The sequence below is a fragment of the Pipistrellus kuhlii genome, unplaced genomic scaffold (genome assembly GCF_014108245.1).
Source record: "Pipistrellus kuhlii isolate mPipKuh1 unplaced genomic scaffold, mPipKuh1.p scaffold_m20_p_1, whole genome shotgun sequence".
NCBI lineage: Eukaryota > Metazoa > Chordata > Mammalia > Chiroptera > Vespertilionidae > Pipistrellus > Pipistrellus kuhlii.
The window spans coordinates 157,909,443-157,924,785 of NW_023425404.1; the positions used below are offsets into that span (position 1 = coordinate 157,909,443).

Below are 15,343 nucleotides of genomic sequence, written 5' to 3' on the forward strand. Positions count from 1 at the left end.
TGTCTAGCAGGAGGAGCTAACTCCAAGGTCACAAAGACAAATTATGGGTTTATGTGCAGAAGGAGGGCCTTTAAGAAAGTTGTGATCATCTGCTCATGCCTAAAAGTCTGGCTGCACAAAGTGTTATTTGAAATAGAAGAAACACTCCGTTTCTTCCTCAGTTCCCTGAAAGACCCTCTCCCCTACTCATTAGCTACATAAAAACTCCCTCCTTTTGCCTTTTGGGGAAGATAAATTTCAAAGATCTTGCTCTCCACTCTTCTTGCTCTGGCCAAATCAAATAATCCGTTCTGCCTCCCAGCATTGGTATTTCAGTGAATGGTTTTAACCGCACATTAGGCACAGGAACCTGAATTTGGAAGACTGCACAGCAGAACTTCATAAAGTTTCCCTCGCTGCAGGAAATAGCACTTGCATATTCAAATATCACAAATCTTAATTTAATTAAAAACTCAACAATTATTTTCTCAAAGGCCTATATTATTGAAAAGCTTTTAGATTGAACTACATAAATGACTTGAAAAACACAATAGTTCCAAGACCAGAGATTTTTATTTGCCAGACTATTATTTTATAATTCCCAATTTTCTAGGGACTTATATCCCCCTAAAAGCTAGCATTTACAACTACCATCAACATAATTATAACACAGGGGAATTCAGGGGGTTGCAATTCTCTTTAAAATATCAGTACCAATTTACTAAACCAGTAGGAGTGCTAAATTTAAATGTTGTGCTCAGTAGAAAATTTGGAATAATTGGTTTGGCTTTGCACAGACTTTATAGGAGTCTTAGATGATTTTTTAAATATATTTTCATTGATTTCAGAGAGGAAGGGAGAGGGGGGAGAGAGATAGAAACATCAATGATGAAAGAGAATCATTGATTGGCTGCCTTCTGCATGCCTCCTGCAGAAGATTGAGCTAGCAATCCCAGGCATGTGCACTTGGCCAAAATTGAACTTTGGACCCTTCAGTCCACAGGCTGACACTCTATTCACTGAGCCAAACCAGGTAGGGCCTTAGATGATTTTGAGTGTCCCTGATTAAGCACTTCAAAAGAGAGCTGCCATTATTCTGCCAACTGCTCCACTGAGAGATTTGCCTTTTTGTGTCACATATTCTATTAACAAGGGGATTAAATTGGGTCCTGAATCACCTCTGTAAGAATCATGGACTCAGGTAGGGCATAAACTTCACTTATAAAAAATTTAAAAAATGACAGTAATTCCTATGAAACAATGCTATGATTTTTACCAACTATATATTCTTTAAAAGAAAAAAAAAACATTTAAATACAAATAAAAAACCAAAAACATTTAAATACAAAAAAAATCACATTTAAATACAAATTAAAAAAAGACAATTTTTAATCTAAAATTTCAAATAGAAAAGCAAAGGGAGACTTGACAAAATGTACTCTCATGCAAAAAACTACCAATTTATCATCATATGGGAACTCTGTGTGTATGCATTCATGTGTGCATGTATCAATAGACATAATGCACATATGCATTCATGTGTGCATGTATCAATAGACATAATGCACATGCTTGTCTCATACACAAATAGTTAAGTTGAAAAGGTCAAGCTTTGCAATATGTTGCTAGAAAATAGATTTATCCAGGCAAACATATTTGTCATTTGACATATTTTACATGCTGCAAAATTGGTTATGAACATAAAACCATTTTTGTTTACTTTTATTTTTCCAGAGAGGGCTTTCTCTACATGTTTTCTTTGGAACATTATTAGAAACAACTGAAGTACAAAACTATAGTTAGTGACAGCATTTCAATATATAACACAGTAGAGTTGAAATCACCACCCCAGCTCTTTTTATAATCTCATTGCTATTGGTAGCTCCTCCTCATTCTTCCATCAATTTCTGTTCGGGGTTTTCCACACTGTTTCTAAAGAAAATTTTCCTCATGTGTGTCTTGAATTGAAGGTTCGTGGGCTAACTGGTGAGATGTATTTATGACCACATTGTTTTCAGCTCGTAGGGCAAAGGCTTCCTTGGACTGTGCTCTTTTTTGGCAGAACTTGAGGTGAAAAGCATCTTCAAAACCACGGCGAAAGTTCTCATTGAAGAAACCATAAATGATGGGGTTGATGCTGCTATTGCAAAAGGCCAGCCAGTGTGCAAAAGGGTAGATGTAGATGTTGATGACCTGTAGTTCATTTGGAGACAGCTCAGCGTAGTCTGAGAGCATCATCAGAGTCCACAAGGGCAGCCAGGAGAGAATAAAAAGTAGGGCCACAATCAGGAGCATCTTAATGACCTTCTGCTTCTTCTTGGGCACCACGTGCCACTGCTTCTGGTTCTGCTTGCCTGTGTGAAGCACTGGCATCTTGAAGAGTGAAATTCCAATCCTCCCATACATGATGACAATGAGGAACAGGGGAGCCAGGTAGATATTAGCAAACAGCACAGTAGTGTAGATCTTTCTCATTTCCTTATTTGGCCAGTCTTCCTGGCACCAGTAGATTGGCATGGTTTTATTCTCTGAGTTGAGTTTCACCTGGTAATATTTGTCTTCTTGTACATGTAACATTATTGCAGATGGGGAAATAATGGCAATGGCCAGGACCCAGATGATCACAATAATGACAACTGCTGTCTTGATAGAGAGCTTTGGTTTAAAAGGGTAGACAACACTCCGAAACCTGTAATTAAAGGCAAATATCAGTTGAGGCAGTGCCTCATAACTTCTGACCTGTGAATGACATTTATTTAAGTGATTACCACATTCTTCTCAAAAACATAGAAAGTTACCATTAGTAGTAGAAAGGCATGCATTGCCATTTTCTGTAATTTATATGAGGTACATTTCAATGAAAATATAAATAAATGTATATTAGACACTATTATTAATAAAAGTAATAGTAGGAACTACTGTGTATTGAGCATGAATATGTAATACTCTCTTCCATTATTTTCCATTGTTTGCATGAATTATCTATTTAAGCACCATCATTTAAAATGAGAAAACAGCCAAAACCGGTTTGGCTCAGTGGATAGAGTGTCGGCCTTCGGACTGAAGGGTCCCAGGTTCGATTCTGGTCAAGGGCATGTGCCTTGGTTGTGGGCACATCCCAAGTAGGGGGTGTGCAAGAGGCAGCTGATCGATGTTTCTCTCTCATCGATGTTTCTAACTCTCTATCCCTCTCTCTTCCTCTCTGTAAAAAAAATTAATAAAATATATTTTTAAAAATTAAAAATAAAATAAAATGAGAAAACAGGCTTAGAAAAGGTAAAGATGTTGCCCATAAGTACACATAATTGTGACACAAGTAGTTTACCTTTAAAGCCCATATTCTTAACCTCTTCTTCTTCATGCCCTTCTGTGGCCCTCTCTCATGTTAACTGTGTGCTTGACCATTTCACTTGCCTTGGCCAATGGGACATTGGCAAGCATGACATAAACACAAGCTTTTTATGCCCTTGTATATTGGGGCTTGTCCTTTTGGAATGCTTCCTCTTGAAAGCCAGCTACTGGGTTGTAAAGATGCTTGAATTAGATAAGAGACTGTGTGGAGAAAGACCCTGGGGCATGAGAGGCTGGTCATTCAGAATGATACAGCCCTAGTTTAGATCCCAGGGTAATGCTGCAGCAGTACTGATTTCAGCTATAGCACACTGAGCAGAAACACAGGAAGCAATCAACCAATCTACAGAATCATGAATCATACTAAGGAATTATTATTTTGAGCCACTATGTGTTTTGGTGGTTTGCTTCACAGCTATGAGAGCTGAGTTTCTATTATGAATTCTGATTATGCACTTTCCCAAAGGTCTATGTCCTCTGGTGAACATAAAAATTCAGCATCAGTATGTATAGTGAGTCTGATTCACTTTACTGTTATTTTGTTCTTATGATTCTTCCTATTACTATTACTGATATTCATTATGTTAATTATAAAATAATCATACCATAATTTTATATTTTTATAATTATAATTTTATAATTTTTGAGAAGAATGTGGGAATTACTTAAGTAAATTGTATAACATTTTATAGTTTTCAAGTTACAATCACCTATTTAATCTTCTTTGATTTTTGTGTTGACGCTATACAACATAAAAGTTAAGAAAATTATTACTTTCTAGATCTGCACTTAAGAAAACAGAGCTTTGGCATGGTTCAATGACAACTCAAATTAATTTATCTGACATAACTTCATGTAATGAGTAGTCAGCTTGAGCTTTGATTGCTCTGTTGTCCCTTAGAACCACTTCATCACAGGCATAAGATCTTCTGTCTTAACCTCCAAGCTTTCTTCTAGTTTTCTGGTCAGTGAATCCTCCCATTTACTCACCAATAAATTACTGGTAACTTCATAGGCACAATTCTAGATATTTTTCTCTTTTTGTAAACCAACTATGAGAACCACAAATATTTTACTTATTGGTTCATTCAACAAATATATGCATCAGAAAGACAAAGATGAATAATAAAGAGAATGTTCTCTGCCAGGAAATTAGTCAATGAAAATTGACTGTGTAGTTTTTCTCATCATGCTAGAGTTTGAACTTGGCCAGTGCATTAGTCAGGGCTCACCAGGGAAACAGAACCAACAGGATGCATAGATATATTTGAAGATGTTTATTATAAGGAATTGACTCATGTAATTATGTAATTGAGAAGTCCCAAGATCTGCAGTTGGCAAATGGGAAGATCAAGTCTGAAGGCCTGGGAGTCAGATGTGCCACTGATATTAAGTTCCAGCCTGAAAAATAGTAGGCTCAAGACCCCAGAAGAACTGACATTTCATTTTCAGTATGAAGGCAGGAAAAGACTGATGTCCTAGGTAAAATCAGGCAGAAGTTTTCTCTTACTTATAGGAAGGTCAGTCTTTTTGTTCTACTCAGGTCTTCAACTGATTAAATAAGGACTAGCTACTACAGAGAAGGCAATCTTCTTTGCTCCATTGATTTACTCTATTCTTTTTTTCAATCTCATAAATAGTAGCCTCAGTTCAAAACACTGGTCATAAGGATGTTCAATAAACTTAGATGAACTCAGTGAGAACATTAACAAAGAGATAGGAAGCATAAAAATGGAGATAGAAAACATAAAAAAGAGCCAGTCAGAAATGAAGACTATAATAGCTGAAATGAAGAATATATTAGAGGAAATCAACAGTATATTAGATGAAATAGAGGACATAATCAGCAATTTGGAAGACAAGGTAGTGGGAGAAACTTAATAAAAACAGCAAGGAAAAAAAAAGAATCAAACAGTGAGATAATTTAAGAAATTTCTGGAACAACATCAAGCATAACAATATTTACATCATAAGGGTATAGGAAGAAGAAGAGAGAGCAAGGGATTGAAAACCTATTTGAAGAAATAATGACCAAAATCTACACAAGTGCAAGAAGCACAGAGAGTTTCAAACAGACTGAATCCAAAGAGGCAAACATCATAATTAAAATGTCAAAGATTAAAGACAAAGAGAGATTCTTAAAAGCAGCAAAAGAAAAGCAGTTAATTAACTACAAGGAAGCTCTCTTAAGACTGTGAGCTGATTTCTTAATAGACACTTTGCAGGCCAGAAGGGATTGGCATGAAATATTCAAAATGATAAAAAGCAAAGACCTATAAACAAGACTACTCTTCCCAGCAAGGCTAATATTTAGAATCAAAGGAGAGATGAAAAACTTTGAAGACAAAAAAAAAAAAAAAAAAAAAAAAAAAAAAAAAAAAAAAAAAAAGCTACAGGAGTTCAGCACAACCAAGCCAGTATTATAAGAAATTTTCTCCCTGCTTTAAGGAGAAAAAAGATTAAAAATATGAAAACTAAAATAGCAATTACTAGATACCTATAATTACTTTAACTGTAGATGGATAAATGTTCTAATAAAAAATGTAGGGGTGCCTGAATGGATAAGAAAACAAGCCTCAGCATATGCCACTTATAAGAGATCTACTAGATTGAAAGACACGTGCTCACTTCGGCAGCACATATACTAGATTGAAAGACACATACAGACTGAAAGAAAAAGAATGCAAAAAGGTATTTTATACAAATAGAAATGAATAAAAGCTAGTGTAGCAATACTTATATCAGATAAACTAGACTTTAAAGTAAGGACAATAACAAAAAAAACAGAAGGACATGTCACAATGAGAAAGGGATCAATCCAATAAGAGGATATAATCAATGTAAACATCAATGCACACAATTCAGGAGCACTTAAATAAACAAAACAAATATTTGATAGACAAAAAGGGAGAGATTGATAGTAATCATAGAAGACTTTAACACCCCACTGACATCGATTGATAGATCATTCAGACAGAAAGTCAATAAAGAAAGAGTGCCTGAAATGACACATTAGATTTCATGGATTTAGTTGATATTTTTTGGACCATTTTACCCCAAAGAAGCAGAATATACATTTTTTCAAGCACACTTGAAACATTTTCCAGGATAGGCAATATGTTAGGCTACAAAACAAGTCTCAACAAATTTAAAAAGATTTAAATCATATCAAGCATCTTCTCCAATCACAATGGTATGAAACTATCAATTACAAGAAAACCTGAAGAAAAATACACAAACACATGGAGTTTAAATAACATGCTACTAAACAATGAATGGGTTAACAACTGAATCAAGGAAAAAAATAAAAAGATACCTTGAGACAAATAAAATGAAAACACATGACTCACGGACACAACAAATGAAGTTCTAAAGGGAAATTCATAGCAATATAGGCCTACCTAAAGAAACAAAGAAAAAGGTTCAATAAACATTTTTTTACACCTAAAGAAATTAGGAAAAGAACAAACAAAGCCCAGAGTGAATAGAAAAAGAAAAGCAAATAAATATCAGAGCAGAAATAATCAAAATAGAGCCCAAAAGAAAACATATGAAATAGCATTAAGCCCTTGTTAGTGTTGCTTAATGGTTAGAGCATTGGCCTTCACACCAAAGATTCCTGGGTTCAATTCCCAGTCAAAGGCACATACATACCTGGACTGCGGGTTTGCTCCCACCTCTGGTCAAGCATGTGTGAGAGGCAACCAGCTGATGTGTCCCTCTAACATCAATGCTTCTCTCTCTCTCTCTCTCTCTCTCTCCTTCTTCCCCCCTCCCTTCTACTCTCTCTGGAAAGCAATGAAGAATAATTCCCTCAGGTGAGGGACAGAGGGAATTAGGTCAATGAAACCAAGACCTAATTTCTTGAATTAAAAAATTAAGATAAATACAATTAATAAATCTTTAGCCAGACTGATCCAGAAAAAAAGATTATGCAAAAAAAAAAATAATAATATAGTCTGATAGTAACAGGACATAGTAAATTTAGAAACTTAATATAAAAAATATCTTTGTTATAGAATGGTTAGTATATGTTTAAATTTATTCTCTATACCTGTAAACAAAATAAACTAGATCTACATGATAAATTCCTAGAAATATATTAAAACAGTGTAAATAATCATGAAACAATAGATTAATATTAAAAATAGAATCTATTAAGTTTTTATGTCAATAATTATACTAAATTTTATGTTTTTTATCTGTGTGTGTATATGTATATTCTCTTTATATACATATTCTATGTCTCTCTCATATATATATATATATATATATATATATATATATCCCATTTATTACATTATATACTTCTCCAGTTAGGTGGATTAGCTGCATGCACATTTTTCTGGATTCAGGTTGTGGTGCTGACTTACCTATCCATTGCTATTGCAACCAATGTGAAGACAGAAGCCGCAACGGATATTCCTTGAACCAGACCACTGATTTTGCACATTGTGCTTCCAAATGGCCATCCTGAAAGGGAAAAGGAACAGTTTAGTCTTGAAAAAAACATCTTTTTTTTACAATTTCACTGAAAATATAAACAGAAAAGCATGAAATCAAGAATGATATAACTTTTCTAAATGGTATTCATGGAACAATCAATAATTCCCATTATTTTCATTAGTATCTTCAGGGCTCTGTTTTTGGTGTGTGTTTTTTTTAGCATGCTAACAATATCAAAACATTCTAGGCACAATTGCCTACCAGCCCAATCACCCCCAACTGCCCTCCCCTACTAGCCTGGTTGCCCACAACTGCCTTTCCCTGAAGGCTTAGTTGTCCTCAACTGCCCTCCTCTACCGGCCTTGTCATCCCCAACTGCCCTCCCCTATTGGCCTGATCACCCCCAACTGCACTATCCTGCCAGCCATCTTGTGCCAGCCATCTTGTAACCACATGGGAATGACCATCTTGTGTGAGGGTGTGATGGTCAATTTGCATAGTACCTCTTTATATAGGATGTCCTTTAAATGAATAAAAAAAGAGAAAATCATTTTCTAACTTAGAAATGTACCCTATAAATTATGAGGAGCTACAGGAAAAATAAAATTAATTTTTATCAATAATAATATAAGCATAATATGCTAAATAATATGGACAGCTGAACAACCTTCTGGATAGATTTTGTGCATCGGCCTCTAGTTTATATATAATGTAATGATACATATTAACACAGAGGTATTTTGTTATGTGACACTTGTTTGTGCTATCCCCAATTATATACTTAAGCCTTAAGCCCCAAAGTGATGGTATTTGGAAATTCAACCTTTTATAAGTAATTAGGTTTATTTTTTCCATTTTACTTATATATTTTGCCTTTTTTTAAATTATTAAATGTATTGTGGTGGCATTGGTGTGACATTGGTTAATGTGATCATACATGTTTCAGGTGTGGGTTTCTATTAGATATTGATGAGGCCGTGAGGGTTTTGCCCACATGATGAGATTTATAAGAGGAAGAAAGAAAGAGTTCTATCCATGTACATGCTCAGAGGAAAGGCCTTGTGAATACATGGCAAGAGGGTGGTTATCTACAAAACAGGAAAAGTACTCTCACTAAGAACCTGACCACGCTGGCACCCTGATCTTGAACTTCAAACCTCCAGAATGGTAAGAAAATAAATTTCTGCTGGTTAAGCCCCGTCTATGGTATTTTGTTATAGCAGCAAGAGCAGACTAAGATATCCTTTCAGAATAAAGAGCACTCTACATGGACAAAAGTAGTCTATTTGAATTCTTTCGTAAGTGAACTTCAGTTGCCAGAATTTTTATAAAAGATGTTATAAAATTATTATAGCAGTTTGATATTCTAACCACCCATTTGCTATTATAGGAAAGTATTTTTTCTTTCACTAGCAGATATTCTAGTTTTCCAAATGATGAATGCTACATATTTCTCAAATTTTGAAAATGTATCTCTTAAAAAGACCCTGTACTTTATTTTAAAAGATATTCTTACCTAATTAAAAATATTACCAGTGACCTAAATAATCCACATATATCTTAAAAAACAACAACACAACACTTTTCATTCATCCAGACTATTTGCAATAGTAGCTTGAGTGGTTCTACTGAGTAAACCAAAAGAGAACATGTCTTCCAAGTCCTAAAATTTGGTTGTTTGTTTTAGTATTATTTTTTAACAAAAATACAAAAGAGAGTGTACAGCCATTGGTTGAAAGTTAAAGAATAAACATACAATGTATCTCATCTCCCTCCCCAACTCCACTAAAATGATAGCACTAGACAAAAATAACATAAATCCATAGAAATTGAGATGGCAGATACTACAGAAAGTAAAGTTGGGCAAACAAAATGATTGGCTGAATTATGTATAAATGGCTTTTTCTCAGGTGGGAAGAAGCATGGAGGTTACTCACTGAGGAGGTAGAAGCACAGTGGTTCTAGACTCTGCGTCATTAGGTACAGATAGAATGGATGTCTCAATGATGCAGAATTAAATGAATGCAATACCGTTGGCCCATTCAGTGTGGAATGCAAATGTCAGTCAGCCTTGTATACTATGGTAGTAGATCAGATAATTTCCTTCTGGGAAAATATTCTTCCAAGAACAGTGATATGCAGATCTTAACAGTTGTGAGTTTCCCAATGAATGGCCCAGACTAATGAAGCTGCAGGTAGTCTTAACACAAATCCTCATACATGTAGTAGTTCAAGGAAGCACTACAGTCCCTCCTTCTGAAACACAAGCAGCTAAGTAGCAGTTGACATTAGGGGAACAGAAAATATAAAAATAGTCTAAAACAAACTGGAAAAAAAAAGAAATTTAGAAAAAAAAAAAAGTATGAGGCAGACAAATGAAAAAAAAAAAAAAAACACAAACAAACCACAAATCATTTTTAATAACCTTAAAGATATAACACATTTTATCCATGAAACATATACAATAGAGTGTAAGAAACACATAAAGCAGGTCAAAGATTTTAAAATATTGTGACATAAATGAAGAACTCAACATAAAGTCTGGAAGAGAAAATTAAGAAAATCATTGAAAAGTAGAACGATAAGGAGCAGAAAATGGAAGAAAAAAAATCTCAAATATCTGATTAATTGGAGTTAAAGAAAGTAAAACAATAAAAACTTCTACAAGAAAGTTTCCAGGATATAAGAGAATTCTTTTTTTTTTTTTTTTTTTGGCTTAAAATGACCTAGTTTGTGTTCACCAAAAGAAAATGAAAAATAAAAAAGACACCATAATTCAGAACACTGAAGATAAAGAGAAGCCCCAAGAACTTTCAGGCAGAACAACAACAAATTATGAGCATAAAAACCAAGAGTCACTGGATTTTTCAACAATAATATCAGGTTTTGGAATAAAAATAGAGCAGTCTCTTTAAATATTTTGAGAGGGGAAAATGCCCAACCTAGAATACTTTATATATCTAACTAGTCACGTATGAGGGCAGAAAAAAAAATACGTTCAGATCTATAAGATTTTAAACATTTTAATCTCAATTCACCCTCTCTCTGGAAGATAACAGAAATAAAAGGAGGGAAAAAATGGCATCCAGACAACAGAGGATTGGGAGAAGTAAAGAGATTGTTAGGGTGTTAGTGAAGGGGCATTGCAGAGCAGGAGCTGAGCTCCCTGCCTGGAGGGCACTGTGCCTTGATTGGAACAAAACATCGAAGAGTACCTGGAGGGTATTTCCAGAAAAAAATAAATAAAGATGCAATTTACAGGTTATGTACCATGTTTGAAAATACTGACAAGAAATCAATACACCTGAATGTGTATTTGAAGATACATATTACTACCAGGTACACACCCCAAATTAAGCAGATCAAAATATGATGCCCTTGTCAAGCCCAGGAAAACAAAAATCATCTTATAAGAGAAAAATTGCTATCATAGCACTCCTCTTGGCTAATCAGGGGTAAGATACATGTAATAACAGGAATGTAAAATCTGAATAGTGATTCAATAAAAAACGATGATACTATATAATAGGAGAGGAATATGCTAATTATCTGTTATGCTGTGAGCGTAATGACTGATGACGTAATGATCAGACCATGGATCTGCAGGAAGGTGGGGCAGCGAACTATAAGCGGGTGGTGGAGAGCTATAGGAGGGGACAGGGCAGCGAGCTATGGGGGGTGAGGGGAGTTACAGGAGGCAGGGCAGCAGGCGGAGAGCTACAGGAGGTTGGCAGCAACCTACTGGAGCATGGATTCATATTGAGAGAGTAAGAGTAGGAAAGAGGGTGAACATACATTAGTGTGAATGTACACTTGTGGTTTTGTATGTATATGTGTGATTACATTTATACAGAATTTCAGCTACTTTTTTTAAAAATATATTTTATTTCATTGATATTTTTTACAGAGAGGAAGGGAGAAGGATAGAAATTTAGAAACATCAATGAGAGAGAAATATCGATCAGCCACCTCCTGCACACTCCCCACTGGGGATGTGCCTGCAACCAAGGTACATGCCCTTGACTGGAATTGAACCCAGGACCTCTCAGTCTGCAGGCCCAAGGTACATGCCCTTGACTAGAACTGAACCCAGGACCTTTCAGTCTGCAGGCCAACGCTCTATCCACTGAGCCAAACCGGTTTCGGCTTCAGCTACTCTTGTTGCTCCCCACTTCACACTCAATAGCACCTGACATGCAGTTTCTATGGATTTATGTTCTTTTGCCCTAATGCTGTTATTTCAGAAGAGTCTGGTAAGGACAACTACCTCTTCTGGTAGAAGAGGATTATGAAAGTAAATTACATCTCTACAGTTTGAAGACAGCTCAATATAATGAAAACACACTAGTTAGAAATATGATAGTCATTACCAAAAATAAAGTAAAAATTGCTCAATGTGGCTGCCTCCTAGGAATGTAAATCAGAGGCAAGTAAGGATAATGTATATAAAAATTTTTGAAATAATAATTTAATTGTAAATATTTACAGAGGGAATATTGAGAGCATTTGTTATTTGTGACTAGGTTTCTTGAGAACAGTTATGCTCATTTTTATCAATTCTTTTTGTCTAGCACAGTACTTTGAAATTGAACATCCTTGATAAATATCATTATTTAATGATACACATCACAAAGACACAGAATCTATGAACAAGAGATGTTCTGAACTCCCACTCCAGAGAAAGGAAGGAAATAGGTGAATCCTACAGAGAAATTCTTATTCTTCAGTAAATTGATGTTAATGTTATGAAAAGATAAGAACTATGACATGGCTCATGCTGCTCTAAATTTTTTTAATATATTGCTATTATTTCAGTATTTTCTTATATATTAGGAATATGAATATCTTGAGTACAATTCATTAATTAGTAACAAATACTTGTTAAGCAGGTACTATGTATCAGAACTCTACTGGGAATTGGAAATATACCAGAGTATACTGTATAATGTAGTGCAAAAGAAGTAGTAATGCAGGCCCAGAAATAATCTATGGTAGATTACTTACCTATTTACTTACTTATTTTGCACATGTAAGTTCCCACTGATGAAATGTCCATATTTTGAGAAACCATTGGGACTGCTGTTCCATCTTACATCAAAAACTGTGGAAAATATCCCTAGCTAACCACAGAGAGTCTAAATACCTTATATAGCCGAAACCGTTTTTGGCTCATTGGATAGAGCGTTGGCTTGGGGACTGAAGGGTCCCGGGTTCGATTCCGGTCAGGGGCATGTACCTTGGTTGCGGGCATGTCCCCAGTGGGGGGTGTGCAGGAGGCAGCTGATCGATGACTCTCTCTCATTGATGTTTCTAACTCTCTGTCTCTCTCCCTTCCTCTCTGTACAAAATCAATAAAATATATTTTAAAAAAATAAAAAATAAATAAATACCCTATATAATAAAGAGCTAATGTGCAAATGGTTGTCCACCCTCACGCCCTCATGCCCTCATGCCCTCACGTCCATGCAGTTTTGCACTGGGGCTGGGGGACCTGAGGCCAGGCCAGGGGACCTGAGGCTGCACCCTTGCCCCTGCATCAGGGCCAGGGAACTTGAGGCCAGGCCAGGGGATCTGAGGCTGCACCCTGTGCTCCGGTACCAGGACCAGGGGACCTGAAGCTGTGCCCTGGAACCTGAGGCCACACCCCCTGACCCACCACTGGGGCTGAGGGACCTGAGGTCGCACCCCATGTTCCAAAACCGGGGGTAGGGGACCTGAAGCTGCACTGGGGAACCTGAGCCTGCACCCCCCATCCAGTAGGGCTTGATGTGGGACCTGACACTCCGCCCTCTGCCCAGTAGGGCTTGAAGGGGAACCTGAGATGTGCCCCCCTGCTGGCACCAGGCCAGAGGACCTGAGGCTGAGCAGTGGCAGGAGCCTCTCCTACCACCAGGCTGTGCCCCCTGCCCTGCGGGGCTTGATGGGGATGGAGCCAGCCGGGTCTGGGTTTTGCACAATTTCAGGGTTCATGCAGGTGGGTAGGGACTTGACTCTAATTCCCGTGACTTGCCCCAGACTCTGACAGGAGGGAGATTTTCATATACAATTTTACTAATTTTCTTTCATCTCTGACACTTCTATTATAGGGAAAGGACAAATAGCAATATTAAAATATTTCCTCTAATTCCCTTTTTATGTGCACAAATTTTGTGCACTGGGCTACTGGTATATTTATATTAGGTTAAAGAGGATACATTAATTGAAACCAGCCTGACCAGTTCCTTGAACTTTACAGTTCATAATATTCTCAATAATATTTCTACCATATTATGTGTGCTCTGAATTGTATTAAGTAAATTCAAAGTCTTCGGTAACATGTGCTAGATCTTACTCTCTGGTGACCTTCAGCGAACACTGTAAGGTGAAGGGATTAAGATGTACAAATTGGCAGTTACAAAATAGTACAACAGAGGGAATATAGCCAGTAACATAGTAATCACTATGTATGATGCAGAGCTGGTACTAGACTTATTGGGGGGATCACCTTGTAAGTTATATAAATGTCAATGAATAGATTACTGAGCCATAGCTGCAGGGAGATGGGATATTTTCTCATATCATCAGTGCACTGTACACAAGTCAACATACCTGCTATAATGTTGTCCAGAAGCGTGATAGGCATACAGAATATGCCAATTAGCAAATCGCTTATGGCCAGGTTCAAGATGAAGAGATTAGTGATTGTGTGCATATGTTTGTTCCTCATTACAATGAAGCAGACCACTGTATTTCCCACCATGCACAGGAAGAAGATCAGAAAGTAGGAAATAATGAAGACCGCTGCCACTTGAGCATGATGAAGATAGTAGTTCACATAGGTAATATTGATGTCTGAGTATAGATCAGGCTTTGTGTTATTGACACTCAAAATATAATTCCAGTTTTCTGAAAAGTTTGAGTCCCACTCCTCACTCATGATGGATCTGAACAAATGAAAGACAGAAAAGATAAAACTTAATTAGAGTTTAAGAAGGACACTTTTAAATTATATAAAAATGTGGAGGCTTTCTATAATAATCCATAAGTTTTACATGAAATTGAGTTATAAATAAGGCATTCAGAGTATTAAGATTTTTCACCAAGATCATTTTAATAGTCCACTTTGTGCCATAGTAACTCGTTATTCTATTTTTATTTCCTCAATATACTCTACTACAGGCCTGGTGCATGAAATTTGTGCACTGGGGGAACTGGTTCCTCAGCCCAGCCTGCCTCCTCTGACAATCCAGGGGCTCTCAGAGCAATAGGCCTAAGCTGCAGTCTGGCCTCCCTCTGCAGGAGGCAACCTCTGCAGGGGGCCACCCCCATCACCCCACTGCTGAAGCCACTGCCAGCCACTGCAGCCACTAAGGTATTTTCATCAACATGGACTCCAGCCCCTTCACCATGAAAAAATGACAACTTTCTTTAGGCATTCTCAAGATGTCTCTTTTGTAGGATATGACATTTCTTTCTTTCTTTTTTATCCTCACCGGAGGGTATGTTCCCGTTGATTTTTAGAGAGCATAGAAGAGAGAGGGAAAGACAGAAACATCAATGTGAGAGGGACACTTCGATTGGTTGCCTC

General features: G+C 36.6%; 1 protein-coding gene across 1 annotated transcript; it reads right to left on the reverse strand.

Moving 5' to 3' along the window:
- Positions 1–1,364: 1,364 nt before the first annotated feature.
- Positions 1,365–14,700, reverse strand: NPFFR2 (neuropeptide FF receptor 2). The gene is made up of 3 exons (XM_036414271.2): positions 14,365–14,700; positions 7,704–7,803; positions 1,365–2,668 (listed from the first exon to the last, which is right to left on the reverse strand). Exons 1-3 carry the CDS (start codon positions 14,690–14,692, stop codon positions 1,912–1,914), a joined length of 1,185 nt encoding a protein of 394 aa, XP_036270164.1. The 5' UTR covers positions 14,693–14,700; the 3' UTR covers positions 1,365–1,911.
- Positions 14,701–15,343: the final 643 nt, after the last annotated feature.